This window comes from Lucilia cuprina, chromosome 5 (genome assembly GCF_022045245.1).
Source record: "Lucilia cuprina isolate Lc7/37 chromosome 5, ASM2204524v1, whole genome shotgun sequence".
Taxonomy (NCBI): Eukaryota; Metazoa; Arthropoda; class Insecta; order Diptera; family Calliphoridae; genus Lucilia; species Lucilia cuprina.
Window position 1 is genome coordinate 21,081,049 of NC_060953.1, and position 24,079 is coordinate 21,105,127.

Genomic DNA, 24,079 nt, shown 5'->3' on the forward strand with positions numbered 1-24,079 from the left:
AACGTTTTTCGATTTTTTTTAATTATAAATTCATTTTGTTTTATTTATTTTTGTATACGTCAACTATTATTACCTCTTAATCGGTTACGAACATCGAATTTAGTTCCTTTAACCGTAATTAAATTTTAAATATTTTTTTCAATTGATAATTGATTGCAGTGCTCAATATTTTTTACTTTCTACTATTTTTCGGTTGCAGCGACTTATATTTGATGTTCTTACGTTTTAATTCTAAATAAAAGTCGGCTTCATTGACTGAATTCATAAAAAAATTAATAACCGATACAATTCAGTTCAAATTATTGATATGAAAATTGTTGAAACCGCAATTCCATTATAATTGTGGTTTTTTAGTAAGTAATATAGAAAATTAGTTAATTTTACAGATTTTTAATAACAGCGATACAATTTTAGTTAATTTAACTAAATATTTATCACCGATTTCCAATCGATCTTTTTTCTGTGTGTATATATAGTGGTGAAATTCGGCACAAAAATGTTATTTAGGAACTTAAATCTCTTTGTAAAATTTAATAAGGATCGACAATTTTGCCATAGAGGGTTTTATGCAAATAAATGTAAATTTAGATATGTAAGTCTGTCTGTCTGTTTAAAACACGCGTAAAAACTTAGCTAAATAAATAGAACAAATTCACCGTAAATATTCATTAATTAGTTAATTTTACAGATTTTTAATAACAGCGATACAATTTTAGTTAATTTAACTAAATATTTATCATGGTAACCGATTTCCAATCGATCTTTTTTCTGTGTGTACGAATTTGGAAACCGTTGCGGTGATATAATTATGTATGTAAGTATTTGTGTGCGTTAAAAATATGCATGTGTATGAAAAAAATTAAAAATCTGTATTTGGAAGGGAGGGGTGTTCTTAAATGTCTTTAAGGCAGTAAGTAACGGACCAAATACAGTATACATAATTACAAAAAATTCTTTCATAGATATGTATTTTATTATTCAAATTATATATGTACAAATAAATATATGTATGTATGTATGTACGTGCTCTTATTATATTATGTATGTTTACTTATTGTACATATTTAGATGTTACAGATATTGAATCAAGGTGGCTATGTTGCAACAAAACAACGTAGCAGACATTCGCCATTTGTATTATACTGATGTTTCTGTTTATTGCTGCTACTGATGCTGAATTCATTCTTGTTTCAACATTGCGAATGTTTATATCTGCTTGGACGACAAGCGAGTAGAATTAAATATAAAATGTACAGACATACATGCATATGCATGTGCATGTATATCCTACATACTCATGTAAGTACGGAGTTACTGAGATACATATATACATACATATGTATGAGTGTATATGCTTGTTTGCATATATAAAATTGCTTCGGCCAAAGCAAATATTCCCAACAAGCACCGATTCTCCTCGGGTCACAACTATAGGTATGCGGAAGATTAAATAACCGACGCACCAAGGCATTATTGTCCCCCTTTTTCCATCTGATTCTATGTTAATATACTCATATATACACGTATGGAATATATGTACATATGTATGTATGTACGTAACATAAAATCATCACCAACATCGTATTTTATCTTCCTACCACTTTACTCCCACTCCTTCCCTGCCACCCAGACGACCCAAGCACTAATACATTTGAAGAATACACTAGATTTATTTGTACGTAGGTATGTGTATCTGTGGGTGAGGAGTATATCGTTTTTAATAATGGGTATGTATGTATCTTAGGTGATGGAGTCTGTACGCACACAAAAAACTAAAAATTTCAGCAGATGCTGAGAAGGGTACACCCCCAGGTTGTACATAGCCAAAGGCTGGGTCCTGGTTGCATTCGCACCGAAACTCTTAACGCGTAAGTTTGCTAAAATTTCTTGAATTAAACCGCAAAGAAATACGGAAGTTTTCTCCAAATATTATTATAAAAACAATATGTTGTGCAAATAAAGTGAGTTCCTTTGCATTACAACAAAAAGGAACAACAAAACACTATAGACAAAACACAAAAGGATACGGAAATAAACTCTTATTTTGTTATTTTCAACTACAAGTTAATTGTGTCCAACGCTATTGACTCCATTTAAAAATAATAATAAGTTCTTGTTTAATATAAACAAAGAATTATTTTTGTTTGTTTGTGTAGATTAGTGTTTTTATTTTAAAATTTTTCTAATTTCACTCTGGATTTCGCAAGTAATTTTCGAAGAAAGGTGAGTCATTGTTGTACAGCACGATTAGAATCAATAAAACTGTTTTACATTTTTTACACATATTTGTGTGATTATTGCAGGAATTTGACATGTCATTCCTGGCCACCTTAGATGCCAACGCATGGCAGGTAATTTGAATTATTACATTTAACAATTCAAAGTACATACATAGTGAAACAAGTTGTACATAAATTAAAATTGGAATTCTTGCTAAAAATATTTCCGACGGATATTTTTATTACAATATAGAAGTGAGAAGTATATGAATTGTTTTAAAATATAAAAATTGGTAATTTTATAGTGATTGTGTGGATTCCGCCGAAATTTGCATTTGTGTTAAAGTTTGATGGATGCCTGTTTCGGATACTGTTTATACCCTACTCCACTATAGTGGGGAGGGTATTATACGTTTGTGCTGATGTTTGTAACATACAAAAATATTGGTCCAGTACCCACCTTAAAGTATACCGATCGATTCAGAATCATTTTTTGAGTCGATTAAGACATGTCCGTCCGTCCATCCGTCCGTCCATCCGTCCGTCCGTCCATCCGTCCGTCCGTCTGTCCGGCTGGCTGGCTGTCCATGTAAACCTTGTGCGCAAGGTACAGGCCGCAATTTTCAAGATAATTTGATGAAATTTGGAACAAGCATGTTTTGGCACAGGGACGAAGCCTATTGAAAATGGTTGAAATCGGTCCAATATTTTACCTAGCCCCCATACAACCGTACCTCCCGATTTGAACTTTTTATGCTATAATTACGCCAAATATTCCGCTATCTCTTTAAAACTTCGCACAAATAAGTTTTATATAAGTATAAACGATACTGCAGATTTTCGTAAGGATCGGCCTATATTTGACACTCGCCCCCATACAAACCCCCCTTCAAAAATGACTTAAACGTCTAAAATTGACTTGTAACCATTTGTATCGCAATGAAACTCAACAAAACTAACTGTTATTTAGAAATATATCCTTTTCCCAAATTTACCGAGGATCGGCCCATATTTGACGTATATAAAGCCTCATTTAGAAATTTTAGTTTTTTATCAATAAATGGCTTAAATATTTTTGAATTATGGTAATATTCAACATAAAAGTTTCTTTACAAAAAATAAAAATTTTATAAAAGTAAAAATTGTAAAAATATACTCATGGTGTAGGGTATCATATGGTCGGCCATGCCCGACTATACTTTCCTACTTGTTTAATAAATATATTTATGCGTAGGCTTATAAAAATAGACATTTAATACTCAAAACAAAATATATTGGATAATATTTCGTCTTCAAATTTTTTACACTCACATTACCTTCTCACTACTAAAATTTGTATTTTTCTTAAATCTTAAATTTTGATCCTATCCTTACAAAATGAAGCGTCGACATTGGATTCTATCGTGTTTGCAACAGAAAGACGGACGGACATGGCTAGATAGTCTTTGATTCTAATAAGAATATGTATACTCTTTTGTGTGTTACACCAATATTTCAACGTTCAACAAACGGAATGACAATGACAATATGAGTTTTCTTTTTTGATTTTGTTTTCAACAGACAGACGGACGGACTTGGCTAGATCATAATAGAATCCAATAAGGATCCAGAATATATATACTTACGGGTGTTACACCAATATTGCGATGTGTTACAAACGGAATGGCAAAAGCAATATACCCCGATCCTTTTTGTTGGTGGGTATAGAAAACATTCCCGAGAATTTCGTAACGCAAATATGTCAGGTCCATTTTAGTCAATACGAATCATCAAATAAGTAAGTTTAAAAAAGATCTCCAATTATATTTTGAACTTTTGTAGAATACTTTCATAAATAAACACTTTTCAATAAATAAAACATTTTATTTTATAAAATGTCTTTTAAAATTTTTGTCCTTTAATATCTATTTAGGCTTTCAATATTATTATTTCATATTTTTTAAAATGTGTTCTTTGGAATTTTAAAGTCTTTTAACAAGGAAATAAAAACTGTTAACGCAGTTTTGCTTGTTTTAATTTTGGGTTTCGGTATAAGAATTGAACTTTTCTGAATTCTTATTGAAAATGCTGTAGTCAAAAAAATTATTTATTGTTGAATATTAAAATTAATAACGTTAAAACTGCGCATAAATTTATTTAAAAAATGTTTTTGTTTGCTTTTTATAGTTTTAGTAAATGTTTATGATTATTCTGGAGTGAGGTCAGCGAAACAAAATTTACTACAATTTTTGATTTTACACGTGGAGAAAAAACATGGTTCGCATGGTTATAGTTATAGTAATAGTATGTTCAACGTAACAATATATTATTATCAAAAATATGTAATTATTATTGTATAATTATTATTTTAATTAAACAATATTTTATAATTTTCAATTACATGGCAATTATAAATATAAATATGATTCACTGAAACATAATTATTTTTTCAACAACTAAATAATGGTAACAATAAGAACATGTTATTTACAATAATGTAAACTTTAAAATAACCATTATATGTTATGTTGTTACAACAACAAAACAACTTTAGCCACAAACCTCACACAGAATATTTTTTCGTGTGTTCTTTAATGCAACAATAAAACGATATGAAATAATTCTCATTCGGTTTATAGCATTATAAGTAAGTATAGGTATTTTATTTTGTGTAGAATAATGTAGTTAAATTTGTTTGAAGCAAATTGAAATTTGCGAATTGTGTCTTGTCATGTCATACTTTTTTTACATTTTAGAAACTATAATTTTATCATGGCAAATACAAAATATTATGATGAAATATATTTTACTCTATTTTAATCATAAATTGTAACAATAACCATAATATATTTATAGTACAATCATAATTTTAACCATAAATTGATGCTCTTAGAACATGGTACTACAACTTTATTTTTCTCTGCGTGTAAATACATTTATTTTAAACATTATTCGTACGACAAATAACTTTATGTTTATTTGAATGAAGAACGTATATACAGGGACCCAAAATAATTATTTTTTTTGGGCCCAGGACTAAACAAACAATGATTATAATTATTAGAATACAAATTTCCAAATACATAATTATTATAAAACAAGAGAAATTAATAAAACTTTATAATTATGGACCAGGGCAAAAAACCGCATTTTTCCAAATTGTATTTGACTTATATACATAAATAACAAATTTATAAAATTATAATGAAAATAAATAAAAAATCTCTCTTGTAAACAAAATATAAAAATAAAGCATATGTTTTGTACCATCACGGTACAAAACATATGCTGGGTTTTGGAGTTCCTAATTATTAATTATTAAGTTATCAAGATGAAATTTAACACAAATATGGTTTGTGAATATGTAAACCATACTACCAATTTTTTACCGGATCGGTCCATTAAATATTTTTTCGTGTGTTCTTTAATAAATGGGCACACTGCAGTATAATTTTACTGCATTACAGTAAATCAGTAAATTTTTACTGAATACTGAAAAAAATTTCAGTATTCAGTATATCTTTACTGGTTACTGAAAATTTTTTCAGTATTCAGTAAATTTTTACTGTTTACTGAAAAACTGAAAAATTTTACTGAATACTGATTTTTTTTCAGTAATCAGTAAAATTTTCAACCAAAATGCATTATTAGTAAAAAAAATATTATATTTAACTTAAATTCTCATACAACTATTATCATACTGATCTCTTTTACTATATTTCTATTAATAATCTAATATAAAATATAATAAATGATTCTAATAAGTTTTTATTTGCCGACAAAATTATATAATATTTGACCTCTTATATAAATTTATATATAGCAAAGTTCTTGTATTTTGAAAAGATTTACAATCCCAAAAGGTAAAATTAATCTCACTATAGCTACTTGTGATAATATGTATAATATAAAATGTATAATATTCAAAAATATGTTGAAAATAGAATTTTCAGAAAATTATTAGATTGTAAGGAATACTGTAAACACATTTTCAGTAATCAGTAAAATACTGCATTTTTTTTGCAGTAAATTTAATGCAATTTTTTGCAGTAATCAGCAAAATTTACTGAATACTGAAAAATGTTTCAGTAACCAGTAAAACTTTACTGAATACTGAAAATTTTTTCAGTAAACAGTAAAAACTTATTTTTACTGCATTTTTACTGGTACTGCAAAGTGCCCATCTATGGTCATAGCACCCATATAAGGTCCACTTTCGATAATCACATTAACACACATATTTAATTGATTACTTAAGCTATTTTGATAAGATTCGACACAAAAACGTTTTGTCCATATATGAATCATATTGCTACTAATGCAAATGATTCATTTGCAAACTAATAATATGCAAAAATATTTGGTAACTTCAATAGGTTCTTTTCAAATTTTCTATATTATGGAATTTAGAAAAATAAAATTATGTAGAGCGCGGAGTAAATAAGATCCTTCTAATGTCTGTTCATTTACAAACAATTGTTTACTAGTTTTAACATTTGTTACTATTTTTTAAAGTTTTCTGTTTTTGTACACAAAAAATTGTAAAATATATGAAGCTTTTAAATATAAAATATTTTTCTCTTTTACTATTTATACCCTACACCACTTTAGTGGGGAGGGTATATTGGGTTTGTGCTGATGTTTGTAACATACATCCTCCTTAAAGTATACCAATCGGCTTAGAATCGTTTTCTGGGTCGAAATTTGGCACACACGTTTTTTTCCTTTGACCCAAGGACGAAGCCTATTGAAAATTAATAAAATCGGTTCATTATTTCATCTAGCCCCCATACAATAGAAACCCCCGAAAAGGGCTTCTGAGCTCATGATTATGTTAAATATAAATGTATATCGATAAAAAGCGGCACAACTAAGTTTTATACAAGCCTTGATGACCTTGCCAAATTCAATAAAGGTCGGGCTTCATTTGACCCTAGCTCCCATACAAAGTCCCCTTCAGAAAATTACTTAATTTTCCAAAATTAACTTATAAACACAAATATCAGCAGAAATAAATTTTATATAAATATTTTCACAAAACTTTATCGGTCCATATTTTTCATAACTGGTATAGGGTATCATATGGTCGTTCATGCCCGACTATACTTTCGTACTTGTTTTTTTTGGCTTGAATATTTATTTACTTGAATTTCGTTCATTTAGTTTTATATTTTTGAAAATATTTTAAATTTTTCTTTTGTTTTACTAGTTTGACAGAAATGTACTCAAACAAGTCTGATAATACAATAATTAGCCTCTATCTGAAAATCACTTTATTTACCATACATTTCTCAAAAAGATCATTTATTGAATTTCTGTGTTTTTTCTTTTAATTGTCAGCTGAAATATCATAACCACCTTATTGAATAAATTGCATATAAGGGACATTATTTAGAATATTAATATTTCTCAATTCGAAGGTTGCACTTGAGAAAATTTACGTAATGTAATGTGCTGTTACAAACTTATAAATTCTATTAAAATAAATTGACAGTTTAGGTCTATATACTAAACTGGATTTTGATTTTAAGTTTTTTATATCCTGTTTCATACACTTCACACACCTGGGTATGCATTATATGTATTGGGTATTGATGTACGTAATTTTGCCCGGCTAGACAAGACGTTTAAAAAATAAAACTATTAAAAGAAAATGTTACTAAAGATGAAAAAAATATTATTATAACATTTGATTTCTCCACGTAGTGGTTGGCGATTAAGGATCCAAAATTTATTTCTGATGACTTTTAGTCTTTAAGCCATGGTGTATATTAGGGTATTCAATTATTCGGGTTTTTGTCTTATTCGGTTTATTCGACAAATAATTATTTGAGGTTTTACGGTAGCCGGTTAATAATCGAATAATTAAAAATTATTTGGTTATTCGAATAAAAGGAAACTAGATGTTAATATTGCTTCTAACAATAATTTTCTTTATATACTGTAACAATTTTGAAAAAAGCATTCACACATGGAAAAGTTGATAAGGATGTGAAAATAGATTTCACGTATAGAATTGCGTACTCCGATTTTTATGTCCTTATAAAAGGATTTCAAAGTTTAAAGGACTACAAACTATTGGTATCAAATGAAAGCTGGTAATCTGTACATTCTATTTATATTATTTACCTGTCTCACTTAGAGAAAAAAAAACGAAAAAGAAATTAAATTTAAATAGGTTTGATTTTCGACTCAAAAACTTTTAACTACTTTTTTGTGACAAATTTTCTTTAAGATTTCCAATTCTTTCTTGATGATCTTGAAAATTTGAAATAAATTATATTATTTCGAAGCAGATGAACTCAGATTCATTTGAAATTAATGTTAATACCAACTTTTTAATATAAATTTGGAATTCCATCATTTGAAATTGGATGTCTTTTAAACTTTAAAGTCCTTTTACAGGAGCTAATTATGAAAAACTGAGTACAGTTAATACTAATGGTCCACAGATTTTTTATCTTTGAAAATAACTTTTGCACGGTTTATAAACAAAAATATTATTTTTACTTCTTTCACTTTAATTCTTTGTTTATTTTTATTTTTTATCAAATACTAGAAATTATTCCTGTTTATGTGAAATCATTTTCTATATAAAGACATTACTGTTTTTAGGATTTTCAACGAGTTCTAGAATTCATACGTTTTATTAAACACTAGTTTAACTATAACTGTTGCTGAAAACTTATTAGAAATACTTAAGAACACAACAATGTTCCCAAAAAAACTGGTTGTAAAACTAAAAGCGATATAATTACTTCCATGATTTCTTTTCAAAAATCATCAAATAAATTTTCTTTATTATAGAAAATTGATTAAGAAATTAAGAAAATAAGGAAAAAAGGAAATTTATTATAAAAATATTAAATTTTGTAGAAAATACATAGTAATTTTACTGCTTAATAGTGAGTTTTTCTCAATCGGTTAATTGATAGAAATTATTCGGTTTATTTGTTATTTGAAATTTGACAATTTCCATTTATTTGAACGATTAATCGTCAAAAATTAATCGATTAACCGAACGACGACATATAGGCAAAACTGAAAAATTTGTATTCTCTTAACACAGACGAGCTCTAAGAGAATAAAACAAACTTGTGAGAACTAAAAACACTCACAAAACTTCAATTTCTTCGAGAATATTAGCACTTAATAGTTTCACTTAAACTTAATAGTTATTATTATTGCGACACGTTTAATCCATTTAAAACCCCGAAAATAAGTTATATTTTACAAACGAAAAAAAAAAAATTTTTTTTGACATTTCATTTTAATTAAAACTGAAAAAAGAAAAGTTGTACATTTTCGTATTGAAATTTAAAAATGTGTTTGACAGACATTCTGGCTCTTTGCATTAGTGCAGCAAAAATTAACAAAAAGATGTCATGGTATACTTTTCTGTGGAAATGTTAAAATAAAATAATTTAATTTATTTTTAGAATATTTTTGGTTTATTATTATAGAGATTTTAACAAATTGCAGATAATTTTTTTACATATTGTACTGAGATCATTTTTTTCAGTCGCTGGTAGGGAACTCAAGCTTTTTTTATATATGGCCGACGAGCAAGAGCAGATCCACGGGGGGTGAGGAAATTTACACACTCACAAAACCCAAAGAGAATAACTCGCGTATGCGAATGAGAATTATTCTCTTACATTTTATACCCTACACCACTTTAGTGGGGAAGGTTAATAGGTTTGTGCTGATGTTTGTAACGCTCAATAATATTGTTCCTATACCCACCTTAAAGTATACCAGTCGGCTCAGAATCAATTTCTAAGTCGATTTAGCAATTTTGAAGATAATTTAATGAAGTTTGGCACATTATATCGTAGACGAAGCCTATTGAAAATGGTTAAATTATTTCACCTCGCCCCCATACAACTGTACCCGCCATAGGACTTTTAAGTTCATAATTATGTTTAATATACTCGTTTCTCGACAAAAAGCTGCTAAACTAAGTTCCATACTAGCCTTGATGACCCTCGTGAACTTTATAATTATAGGGTCTCATGGGACCCTAGCCCAGACAGAATTTGGTTCGTATTAAATTTATTTGTGTCGAATTTCATCGCTACACTCGTATTTTTAAGCCATTAATGACCGTTAAAGTAATTTTCTGGATGAGACCTTATACGGGGGGTAGGGACAATTATGGACCAATCCTCATAAAATTTTGCATAGTGATTTTGGATCATAAAATACTTACTTATGTCGAATTTCAACGCTATATTCGTATTTCAAACAAGTTATGACTGTTAAAGCTTCTTTTCTAGGTGCCACTTGTATGGAGGCTATCCGAAACACGGACCGATATTGCCCATTTTCAATACCAATCAAACCTTACCTATAAGAAATATTTATGTGAAATTTCAACCCTTTAGCCCTTTTCCATTCGGACTCTATCGTGCTTTTTACAGACAGGCGGACAGACATGGCTAGATCGTGTTAAAATATAATGAGGACCCAGAATATATATACTTTGGTGGGTCTATGGCTACTTTTATATTTATACATTTCTAATTTATCATGTATTTGTAAAAATGAGTTTTTTCATGTCTTAAATAGAAAAATCCCAAGATTTAAATCTATTACAATACAATTTATTGAACATTACAAACGCCTTTTTCTTTACATTTTTATAGCTAGTTAAATAGATTAAAGCGTTTTTAGGGGCTGGACCTAGTATAGGAGATATGATCAATTATAGACCGATCGTAAAAGATTCTTTAAACTAAATTTCTGTACATAAAATATATATTTCAGTCGAATTTTGTATCGAAATTTAGTAACAAGTACTTAATATGTGTTTAAGTTATTTTCGGAAGGGAACCTTGTTTTGCACTGACCGCACCCATGTAATGAACCGATCGTGAAAAAAATTTTCAATAGCTTTATTTGGTAATGAGTAATGTGCTTTTAAGAGATTTTCGCAAAAGGACTTTGTATGGGAGCTTTATCCAATTATGTATATAAAGATAGAAGTTTTAAAATTCTGTATCTATATCACTATTTGGTATTGAATATTGTGAATTAAAGTGATTTTCTGGAGGGGACCTAGTATGAGAGCAATGACGAAATATGGACCGATCGTAAAACAATTTTATAGTTTAATTCATGTAGGTACATATATAAGATCAATTTGTATGGATATAAATATTTTTTAATGAGTTATGTACGTTTAAGTGATTTTCGGAAGGGAACCTTGTATGGAAGCTGTGACCAGTTATGGACTGATCGGAAAAAATTCTCAGTAATATTTCTGTGCATGTATGCAATACTTGTACCAAATTTTATATGGATATCTTAGTTTAGTAATGAGTTATGCGCGTTTTAGTGATTACGGGAGGGTACATTGTATGGGAGCTATGACTAATTAAGGACCGATCGGAAAAAAATTTTACAGTAATATTTTTTTTTTGCATATGTGCAGCACTTTTACTAAACTTTATATGAATATCTTAATTTGGTAATGTGTTATGTGCATTTAAGTTATTTTTGGTAGGGGACTTTGTATGGGAGCTATGACCAATTATGGACCGATCGGAAAAAAACTTTCATATTAATACTTTTTTGGCAATACTTGTGCCAAAGTATTAAGTAATGAGTTATGCGCGTTTAAGTGATTTGCGGGAAGGGACCTTGTATGGGAGCCATGACCAATTATGGACCGATAGAAAAAACCTTTCACTGTAATATTTATATGTATTTGAGAAATACTTGTACCAAATTTTATATGGATATCTTAATTTAGTAAGGAATTATGTGCGTTTAAGTGATTTTCAGGTGGGGACCTATGTCCAATTATAAACCCATCCAAAAAAATTTTCCTCTGAATGAATTCTATTGATATAGGATTTTAATTTGTAAAATTTTGTGAAGATATTGACATTGCGTCGGAAGTTATTAACAAAAAACCCATTTTCCGGGAATATGTACTCTTGTATGGGAGGTATATGAAATTGTGGACCGATGCTGGCAGGTCCAGCAGGGAACAGGCTCTTCTGTAGAAACGAATTTGTGGTGATTTTCATGGAATTATCTTGCGTAGTTTTCGAAAAAATTACATCAGAATGTGTAAAAAATGCTTATTTTTTCGAGGTTGTTTTAAATTTTGATTCATAACTTTTCCCGGTGAGAACCAATTTTTCTAATTTTCAATACCATACTGCTTAGGATAATAATGAACATATCCAGTGAATTTGATCTATTTGTTAACAAATGTTTAGAAATTACACATACATATATATGTTTTTCGAAATAGCCCCATTGTGCATCTCGTACCAATATTAAAGAGATTTTTGCACGAAATTTAGAGAATTCATTTCATGCACAAAAAACACGATAAGGGTGCATATGTTTGAGCAAAATGAAACAAAAAAACATAATTTTTAGTCTAATATTTTTTAGTGGATACTCTTTAAAGAGTAAGAATTCTTACTTGTATCATAAGTTGTTAAATCGTTTTAGAAATATTCATTTGCGTTACAAACCGTGCGGAATAATAAGATTTTCATATCGAAAATTGAAAAATGCTTAAATTTTAATCAATTTCAGTAAATGAAATAATGTTGAATGATGCATAATGCTTCGAATATGTGCCGTAATAACCTGTCTATGTTGGTTATTTCTTGTACATTTTGTTTGTTAAAAATACATAGTTTTTAAATATACACATATAATTTGTTAATTTCGACAGTGAATGTTTTGTTATTTGGCAGAAGTTATAATGTTCTTTTGATCTTAAGGAACTGATAATCTGCAATTGACGATGCGAGGCTGTTCTAATTGATTCCACAACTCAAATGAAAAACCGCAAGTTGTCATGTGCCCACAATGAATTTGTGGTCTCACTCAATGACAGTTGGTTGAATATTTGTTTTTATTGCGCGCTCCTTATTTTACACTACATCTATTTGAGTGTGTATGTATGTGATTATATTATCCTTTGCTTAAACAAGGGGTTCTGTGTTTTGCCCTCTTCTTTGTTGACGTGTTCAAAGTGTGGATGTATGTTTGTTAGTGTGCATTATTTGTCTTTGACAAAGTATTTTATTTGTCAAGACCTGTCGGTCAAATGAACCGAATAATACATCAAACACCACACAATGAGGGTGACAAATCCATACCAGTTGATTACATTTGAAAAAGAAGTAAATTAAAAAAGACACAGTAAATATACGCATTATAAGCGAACGTTAACAAATTCAAATCTCTCGATTGTTTGTTTTTTGTTGAAGTACAAAGCAAAGTTAACGATAACATACAATTTTATAAATTTTAAATACATAATAGAGTAATTTTTACAAAAGAAAGTAATTTTTTTTATTAATTTTTTTAAGAAGAACGAACTACTAAATGACACCAAGCCGATGAAGTTTTGTGTAAATATTAAATTTACTAAATGATAAAAATAAGTATTTTAACATTTTTACATTACATATTATACAGCGAAAACTCGGTAATGAGTTGTACTTACCTAACCACATACTTTTCAATTACTACTTTTTACTGTATGTATTACTTTATAGTACTCTGGTAATGACTTTATTTTAATCTCATATAGAAGTAATTTATTTGCAGCTTTGTCATTTTATTTGATTACAAGTCTAGAATTGCGTTTTACAGAAACAAAAGAAATCAAATTTGTATGTGAAGGTTATTATTTGACAATAAAATACCTAAGCAGAACATTTGACTAACAAACCGAAGTCCCTGGTACGTATTCTCACTGATTCTTTCTATACCCTACGTTAGAAGTATAATTTCTATAATATAATTTTTCGACCCTATAAAGTATATATATTCCGCGTCCTTACAGATAGCGGAGTCAATTAAGTCACGCCCGTCTTCTTATTGCTTGTTGAAATCAATTTTCAGAAGACCACAAATTTCTTCGGGATCCAAATCTTCAAAAATTTTGTTAGATATGCTTTCGATTAATTTCCTATTTAAAATCAGAAATTTGTTAACAAATAAGAGAGATATGAGTTAAAAACCGAGACAAACTCTGAAAATTTCATTAACAATTTAGAAATAATAAACAACAACAATACAAATAATCATACGGTAAAACTCTGCAAATTTCATCAACAATTTAGAAATAATAATCCACAACAATACAAATAATCATACGGTAAATTTTGTTATTGTAGTTGTTTGTTTATTAAAACAATACAGAACAAGAACAACATTACGAATAAAGACTTATGTCGATATTGGGTAGAAACCATGAAAAACCAGGAGTAAATTATATTTTTGGTACTTTTTTCGTTTTTCAAAGGCACTTTTTGAAATTTTTATAATATTGAACTTGCAAACATGAAATAAATTATGTAGAGCAATGATTAAGTAAGAACCCATACAAGGAAATTTTTTCGTTCTTTAAAAGGTATGTTTTGAATTTTGTATAGTGTTTAACCTAGAAACATTAAATTAATCATGAAGAGCCCTGATTATGTAAGAACTTGTAACGTTTTGGTACTTTCTGAATTGTTTATAATATTGGGCCTATAAACATAAAAGACTTTCTGGTAATCTTTTGTTTTACAATTTTTTATAAAATTGAAAAATAAATATGTAGAGCCAGGAGTAAGTAATCTATATTCTTATATATATAAAAGAGTAGCGTTACTGACTGACTGATTCATCATCGCACAGCCCAAACGGTTGAACCTAGAATCCTGAAATTTTGACAGTAGATGTGTTTTTGGTTATGTAGATCCACTAAGGGAGGATTTTTGGAAAATTTCACATTTACGGGTAAAACGGGGAAAAAACGGATAAAACAGGGTTTCTTAATTATCTTACACAATATTAGTGATACAAGAAAAATTTTAAATACAACTATATCTACTCTTAAAATGAGCAGATGGGTGTCTGGTACTTTTTTGAAATTCGTACTTTTAAGGGGTAAAATGTGTAACAAATCTGATTTTGGTACCTTTTTTAGCCCCTTATAACTTTTGAACTAATTAACATAATAAAATTTTTATAAATATTTTGGATATATCTCACAAAATTATGAGACACCCGTTTCGTACTTTTTTTAAAATTCAGTCCTTTTTGGGTGTAAATGGGAGAAAATTATATTGATGGTACTTTTTTTTAGCACATTAAGAAAACTTTTTCGGTTTATTGAATTGTTCCTATTAAATAATGGAATAATTCTGTAATATTTATTGTAGTAAATTTTTGCTATTTCACTGATGAAAAAAGTACCAAAAAGGAAAAAAACTGGAGGTTTAACTTTATTCAAACTCATTGAGCCAATGTTTTTAAAATTTGAAAAAGTAGTTTATTTACTTACACAAAATAAGCTCTTGGAATATTATTTTGGAATTTGAGTACTAAGTTTTATATAGGACCAAATTCGAGTAAATTGTTTTGTACTTTTTGAAAGCACTATTTTTCTGGAACAAATGAATGCAGATTTGAATCGTTTGAGTTTTATCTGTGATGTATAGATTTAAATTTTGTAAACTTAATTCTCGCGAAAAGGGGAAAAATTGTATTCTTTATTAGTACTTTCCAAAATTTATTCCACTTTTGGTACTTCTTCATTCTTCAAATGATATTGTTTGTTCTTTAATATTAATTTAAAATACATGATTATTAAACATACACGTACTCATGGAATAAGATTCTTTAAGAGAGATCTTTTTAGTACTTTTTATCTCATAAATGGTACTTTTTTTAATTTTCTAAAATATTGAACCTAGGAACATTAATTTTGACATACATGGTCTAAGAATAAGATTCTTTAAGAGAGATCTTTTTAGTACTTTTTATCTCATAAATGGTACTTTTTTTAATTTTCTAAAATATTGAACCTAGGAACATTAATTTTGACATACATGGTCTTGACTGAATAATATTCTGTAAGTGGGAACTATTTGGTAGTTTTCTACTCTTATCTTCTTTGATGAAATGATAATCTATTAGAGATATTTCATAGTACTTTTTTCAAATACTACTTTCAAAATTTTTCATAATGTGAAAGGTAAATGAATAAAACTAAAAATACAAGCTTCTTACTGAATGCGAATTTAATAACGTGATATTGAAAGTATAAAACTGAAACATTAAAAAATGTTAATTTAATTTTAATTTTCTATAAAAGTAAACAAAATTTTGTATGTATTTAAGTTAGGGTAGCGAAGCACCCAGATTATGCTAGTGACATATAAAAGGAGACTGTTTGGCAATGTTTCCTTCTTTAAAGAGCACTTTTTGAGTTTTTTATAAAATTAGATCTAAAACACAAAAGTACTTTCTGCGTTTTACAACTGCTATGTTTTGATTTTTATAATATAATTCGTACTGACTGTTTTTTAACACATCGTGGTAAAGGAAATATAAGATTCGACACAGCCAAATATAGAACTCTTACTTGTTATTAATAAAAAAACAACATGTGCAGCCAGAGCTTTTTAACTATTTATTTGTAAGTGAGCGTGAAGTATTGGCCCCAATGTCATCATCGTATTAAAATAATGATTTAAATGCTAAGGAAGATGTAGTAAATAAAACTTTATTAGCGTTACACTATCTTACATTGAATATTATTCATTAAAATTTTAGTAAAAATAAAAGTTATGACCCTAATGTTCATATTGTATATATGTATATTAGAGTGACCGCAAAAGTCGATGTTGAAATCTTGTTAGTCTTAACCCCTTTCCAGATACTGATATAGCCGAAATTTTAGATTTAGTATTTTAAAAAGATGTTTAACAATAAAATTGGTTAAAACATGTGATGGTTATAAAAAATTCCTAGGGCCATTAACGCGTCTCAGAGCACTTGATTAGGAAATGTGGAAAAAAATTTAACTTATTTTAGAAAATATTCTAATAAAACTATTTTATTACATAAAATACAAATAAATAATATATTGCAAAATTTGACTTTTGACCTCCAAAGTTTACGCCTTTTAATTTCCCGATTTATATATAACTTTAGGGGCACATTTTATGTTATCCGAGAAATAATTTTTTTTATGTGTTACAGAAAAAAATTGGGACATATATTGTAAAATATTACAAAAATCCCCCGTTGATATTTCAAAAATTTCTTTAACAAAGATTTAAGAAAACTGAAATTTTTTGTCATAGCTGAAAACAGGTTAACGATATCTTTTAAGGACAAAAAGTTATATTCGAGTAAATATAGATATGTTTTATGTAATAAAATAGTTTTATTAGAATATTTTCCAAAATAAGTTATTTTTTTCCACATTTTATATTCAAGTGCTCTGAGACAAGTTAATGGACTTTTTTATAACTTTTAAAATTTTTAAGCTATTTTTGTGTTTTACATCTATTTCAAATACTAAATCTTTGTACATTATGATTCTTAATAGAAATATGTAAAATATTTACCAACTAGCAACATTTATTACATAATATCGAAATATACGAAGTGTGTTCCTACCGCAAGGTCACGTTTTTAAAGCCAAATCGGTTGTAACTACGTTTTACTTAAAGTTACAAGAATTATGTACATTATATAAATGAAGTATAATTTAGCATTGTTTTGAGGTACTAAGCTTGTTTCTGTTATATACCGCACTGGAGTTATAGCTTCATATGTTAGCTTTTTGTCCAAAAATTTGGCAGGTGTTAACGTCTTTTAATCGAGCTCAAATTTCAGCTCAATATCTGGAGGGTGGGGTTAAGACGAAAAAGATTCCGGAAATTGTTCTTCCCATATAAGATCTGGATAATAACAGAAAGTTTTTTCCTGGTTTTTGTTAGCTAACTTATCATACATTTCCTTTGGATCTCGAAGATATCTAGGGTTTTCAACAAAAGTAAACGATTCGGTAAATTCCTTATATAATTGCAAAATTAAAATAGAAATTACAAATGAAATGACGAACTTATGTATATAAGTACCCTTACCACGAAGGTGAAGGTATAAAAATACCAAATATTCAAAACTGAAGAACAATTTTATTATAAAAAACGTGCCAAAATATATGTGCGACCCTGTGGTTTTACGTGCGCCACATTCATATTTAAATAAATCATTAATGATAATAAACGCATGACAATTATTCAATCATTAAATGTTGTCTTGCTGAGTTTAAACAGCAAATGTATTAATTCATTTATTTATTTTTACATAATAACTTAATACATTGCTTACGCAATTTGACTATATAACTATTTTTGGTATAATCTATGTATGTAAGTTCTATGAAGTGTTCAAATGAAGTTAATAATGTAATTTTACTAAAGTAAAGGAAAGACAATACTTCTGCAGTCTCTTTTTGATACTGAGCACTTGAATTCCCAAAAGAGTATACGTATATTGTAATACATACATACGTGCTTACATGTGAAACTATATAAACGTTATAACTTAATATCCCATCGTACATTTCGAAGACTAACAAAAAATTTTTATAGACAAATTTGATTATTATCGACTCTTAAAATTTCAAAAATGAAAATATCAAAAAGTCTTCATCGGGTATTCGCTGCTTTCGTATCTTGATTCTTATACAGGAGTTTTTTTGTTTTCTATCGTTTTTTCAATGAACATGTTCGTATATCGCCTTTCTGGCTGGAGCGTTCATTTTCATTCGACCAACATATCAGTGCCAACGAAATCGCTGTTTATCAACTCGAAAGTAGCTTCTATTTGACAGCAAGAACCAACTTTTTATCTCAATACTGACAGAGTTCCTCTGGTTAATAGATGATCACTTCCAATTTTAACAAAGTATTTTGTTTCGCTCAGTGACATTCAACAAAGGAATAAATGTTTTGCCGGTATTCCATATACAGGCACTAAATCGATATGTTTCTCGTGGGTCTCATCCCATATTTTTGGAATATTTTGTTCGGTGTGGAGTCCCTCCATAGGATAAAATAATATTACCATGTTCCCTGTAGCCGAGAAATATATCAGCTTCATTCCATTATCAGTGGTATCATCATATAGACTGAACTTTCTGACGAAAACTTCTAAGATTTATTACCATACTATTTCTTGGTGTTGTTAGGCCCGTATATATCGAGGACATTAGCTAGTTTGCACAAGAAAATTGGATTTCATTAAATGTTCCTATAAGTAATATCCTTTTTCATATTGTATTATATGATATTTTGAATTTGTTTTTCTAAGTTACCAAAATTGCATTTTAAACAAATTATAAATGGCATATGTATACATTTTTTTATTTAGACTCACTCTGTATGGAATGCAAAAACGTGTTTTTGTTACCCCTCTCTATTTAACTTGCTCTGTTTATTGGATATTTTGTTGAAAACCAAAACAAAAAATAATTCAAACATACCTTTTCTAATTTGGTTCAGCTCACGAACGGTCATCGCTAAGCTTCAAATATTTTGGGAACCATTTTAAAACATAGCAAAGATTATTAGAAGCTGGGAAAAATATATGGACAACACTTAACCGAAAATATTTTGGGTAACATCATATTACATAACAGCGAATATTTTGATGGGGGTAACTCAAGCAGCATTTTTTGTCAGTCAGTCTAATGTATATACTTATTCTCAAAATATTTCGATTTGAATTAACAGAAGCTAAAGGTGATCCAAATACTGAGTAGTCATGATATTCGATTCGTGGGAATCGAAGAAGGGCTATCATACATACAATACTGTCGCTATTAAATAAAATGTTTTTAATAATATTAAATACTCGTTACTAATTCATGCAAAACTCGTCGAATTTCTTTGTCATATATACATACATACACAATGAAAGACAGTGTTTAGGGGAATGTTTTGCAGGGTTTTTAACATCAATTATACACCAAACGTTATTTTTTATTATTACAGAATCACTATGCTTGAATATGAAGTTGTGTAGTTATAAAAATATGTATATTTGAGTATTAATGATTATACATCTAATAGAGCGAAAAATATTTTTTGTTTTGGTAATAAGCCTTATCTAATGTTCTGGTAAAGTGAATAACGGGATATTTGGATTAAAATTTTATGCATGCTACGTATAAATACATTATTAGCGATTGTTGGCATTATAACAGATATAATTTCACAAAAAGAACACTGCGAGTAGTTTAAGTCTTCCACACACACTCAGTGAAATTAATTTAAAGTTATTTCTAACTTTTAGTTAAAATGAAAAAATGATTTTTTACTTTTGGGTACAAGTTTTAAAATATTTTTAGAAAAATGTATTTCTTTGAAGTCCTTTAACAATGTTTTTCTATTAAATGTATAGCTTCTGTCGTATATCATCCTGTTCATGTCTAACGATTTTTTCTCTCGTTGTAAGACGGTGATATATTTTGATGATGATACATACATAACCAAAGTTTTCTTAGAAATAGTATGCGCTAAAACATTCGTTAAAATTTAGCGAATGCAAAAGCGAATGCGAATGTAAAAAAGTAAGGGAACATTAGCATATTCAAGAGCAAGTATTCGTTACATCCCTACTAAATATTGACCAATCTTAATTTTTTTCATACAGAGAATTTGGTCTTAAAATAATCGCTTATATGAAATTCCAAAGTAAATTTTGATGCATAGTTTTAAGGAAACCTTTTCTCAAAATTTTAGGAAAACTAGATATGTCTTATTTTGAACTCAATAGGAATTTAAAACGCATCTTTCAGAAATCATTAAAGTTTGAGAAAACTTTTCTGTCTGAAAATTTTGACATATAATTATTTTACTTAATTTGAAACATATTAAAATATTTAGTTACTTAAATATTGAACACTCCAATAGTCGTCGAATGCATTTAATTAAATTTGATTGAATGTATGTTCACTTACTAAAAATTTACAAAATATGCTTTCACAAACGGATACTCACACACACAGAAAGATGTTTGTATTGTTGTACATCTAATATTCATGTTTATGTTAATATCGAAAACGCCAATGGGCTTGTTCGGGTATTGAAATCATTTCTATAGAAATTTTCATATTATTAACACTAAGGGATGATAGACGTACAATAATATACCACAAAACCAAAAATAAAAAAAAACTAAAATGAAATCAACACGTGACCTTGTTTATGCTTTAAAAAAGTGTCTAAGTGATGAATTGTGCAAGTCTAAAATGTTGGAACTGAAGTGATTAGTGAAGACATCATCTTATTAAAGATACTTGTAAGAAAAGCTAAAAGCCAAAAAGTGTGAGTGGCATCGAACGACGTTCGACACGATGCATATGTTTTTTCAAAACACGTTCACAAAATTGACAATATGCAATATACAACTAGTACATTATTTTTTCCCATCTACCCACTCTTAAAAGTACACACTACCTATGTGTAGTGCATTTTAATATAGTTCACCTGACTTCTCTGAAAGAGAAATACAGCATATTATATTTTTTGGATTTGGAATGTGGTCCTCTAAAAGTATGGCTACTATATGTATACACAAGTATTAGGGTGTTTATTTTCTTTTTTCGTTGGTAAAATCAAAGAAACCCATAGTTAGAGAAATAAAGAATCTAAACCAGTCTACTGTTAGGACCAAAAAATGTATCTAAAACAAATCAAGGTATCTTTAAGAAGGGTTAAAATACAATAAGTCAAATATATACATGTACATTGAACAGGTTTTAAAAATGGTTCGCTTCCTGGTAATAGTAGTAGGATTTATAGATTGTTGTAGAGAAGTTTATACAATAGATATCACCTATTATATTAACTTTTATAATTTATTAAAAATCTTAAGAAATAACACAATAAAATACTAATGTAATATACATAAGGGAATAAAAAACGGATTTTACTAATACTCAGGGTCAAAATAATCCAGTCCAGTAAAAATCGAAAATAAAAAATCAACCCTAATTTATATAAAGTAATTTTGCATTTTTTATATTAAATACTTGTGTTGTTTTGTTTTTGACGTAGGCCTTGTTCTTGTTGTGTTTGTTTTTTATTTAAACTCCAAAAAAATGATGCCACAACAAAAAGGATACATTACGTAGTCACGTGTGTCTTATTTGTAAGGTACTTAATTAATTTCATAATAAAAACTGCAAAATGACAGACGTTTTTATAACGTAAACAAGCTAAAAACTAACTCACACCACCTATGTAAAGTAAAACCTTTTATGTATACATATCAAATTTCGTATATATTATTGTACTACACAAAATTAGAACTAATTATTACTCGATAATTTTTTTATAAGAGCATAAAAAATAAATTGATCTTTTGGTATAAAAAACACTGTTGGGAGAATCAATATTGAAACGGACTAAATACTGTTCATTGAAACTTGAAATTAAGTTTTAAAGTGTTCAAATCAATTACTTTTTAATAGAAACCCCTATTAAAAATTTCACGTATGTTTGTTTCGGATTTTATATTTGCTTGAATTTCAGTACAATATCATGATATGTCCTTGTTTGTTAAGTGAAGTTTTTCACACAAAATCGTTGAATAAATTAAACAAACCAAAAATAATACACATTGTTATGAATTGAACTATTAAAATTTTGGGCTAAGGACAAATAAGAGCACATTCATACAAAAATCTGCAGTGTCTTTTATGCTTATACAATTAGTTCTGCTGTGGTCTAAGTATATCATCCAAAAATATTTATATATTTAGCACTGCTAATACCCAGTGTGATTCACTACCCCTATCAAAAATAAATACATAATCAAAAAATTATTTATTTAGTTATTAAATTATACAATTTTTCGTAAAGGTTTATTATAATTTCATTTGATGACAATACATTTTATTTAAATTTTAAAATAGTACATTTATGAACTATTTGTTCCTTACTTGCTAAAATTTAATATATACTTTTATTCTTAAAAAATAATTCCTATTACAATGCCTTGGGATACACAAAATTTTTGGTTTCACCCTCTAGTAGGTATAAATGAAACCCCACTTAAAGATTTTGAAAATTCTAACTACAATAGTTTTACAGATTAACAATGTGTTACATATGAGATTTGACAATCAATTTATTGCAAGCTTACCTATACATCGCCAAATTCTATCTATCTATGAAAATTTTGAATTATCTAACAGTTTTTAAGATATACGAAATTTTGTTATCAACTCATATATGTAGAAGTCCGCCCATTACTCTCTAAATGTTCACTTGAATGTCAAAGTTCTTCATGTAAAATGTGAAGATTCTAGCTTTAATAGTTTCCCAGATAAACGAAATTTTCCTATTAAATACATGTGGGAGCTTCAAGCTTCGCAGATGAAGGTCCGCCCTTTTTTCTCCAAAATGTTGAAAAAATATATAAGTATTTTTTAAATTCATATGGGAGGTACCAAGTACCCCATTGGAAGTCCGCCCGTTATACTCTAAATGTTGAGATGACTGTCAAAGTTCTTTAAGTAAAATTTAAAGTTTCTAGCTCTAATAGTTTCTCAGATATACGATATTTACAACAATAGTGAAAAAAATAACCCTTAAATGGGATTGCAAGCGGGTTTTATTGAAATATGTCCAAATTGGCATGTTTTTAAAACATTGGGGTCCTTTTGACCCCAAGGCCGTTTAAGGGTTAATTTTTTCACAACTGTTGAAAATAACGGTTGATAACAAATTAATTTGTTAAGTTTTATGATAATCTACCTAAAATAGAAACAATTTCGACTAATTTCCATCAAAAATTGCAAATATTACAAAATTTGACCTTTGACCTTTAAAGTTTATGGGTTAATGATGTCCAAATTGCATGAAACTCTTGATTTTTATTTAGAAATGTGTGGACTAATAAATTTACAAAAGGTTCCATTTAAAATACACAACAATATAATAAAAAGGCTAATTTTGCAAAATATTACATAAAAATGGATTTTTCTCAAAATCCGCTGAATTCAAATTGCAGGTACAGGCAAACTATAAGAGGTATTGACCTAA

The 24,079-nt window shown here is 28.3% G+C and overlaps 1 protein-coding gene across 1 annotated transcript in view; it reads left to right on the forward strand.

Moving 5' to 3' along the window:
- Positions 1-1,918: 1,918 nt before the first annotated feature.
- The window catches only part of LOC111679057 (transcription factor AP-2-epsilon), a 148,711-nt gene continuing 126,550 nt past the window's right edge, over positions 1,919-24,079 (forward strand). The window contains exons 1-2 of the mRNA XM_046952688.1: positions 1,919-2,223; positions 2,304-2,351. Of these exons, the coding sequence (XP_046808644.1) occupies positions 2,313-2,351 (39 nt within the window). The 5' untranslated portion in view covers positions 1,919-2,223; positions 2,304-2,312. The remainder of the gene's footprint in view (positions 2,224-2,303; positions 2,352-24,079) is intronic.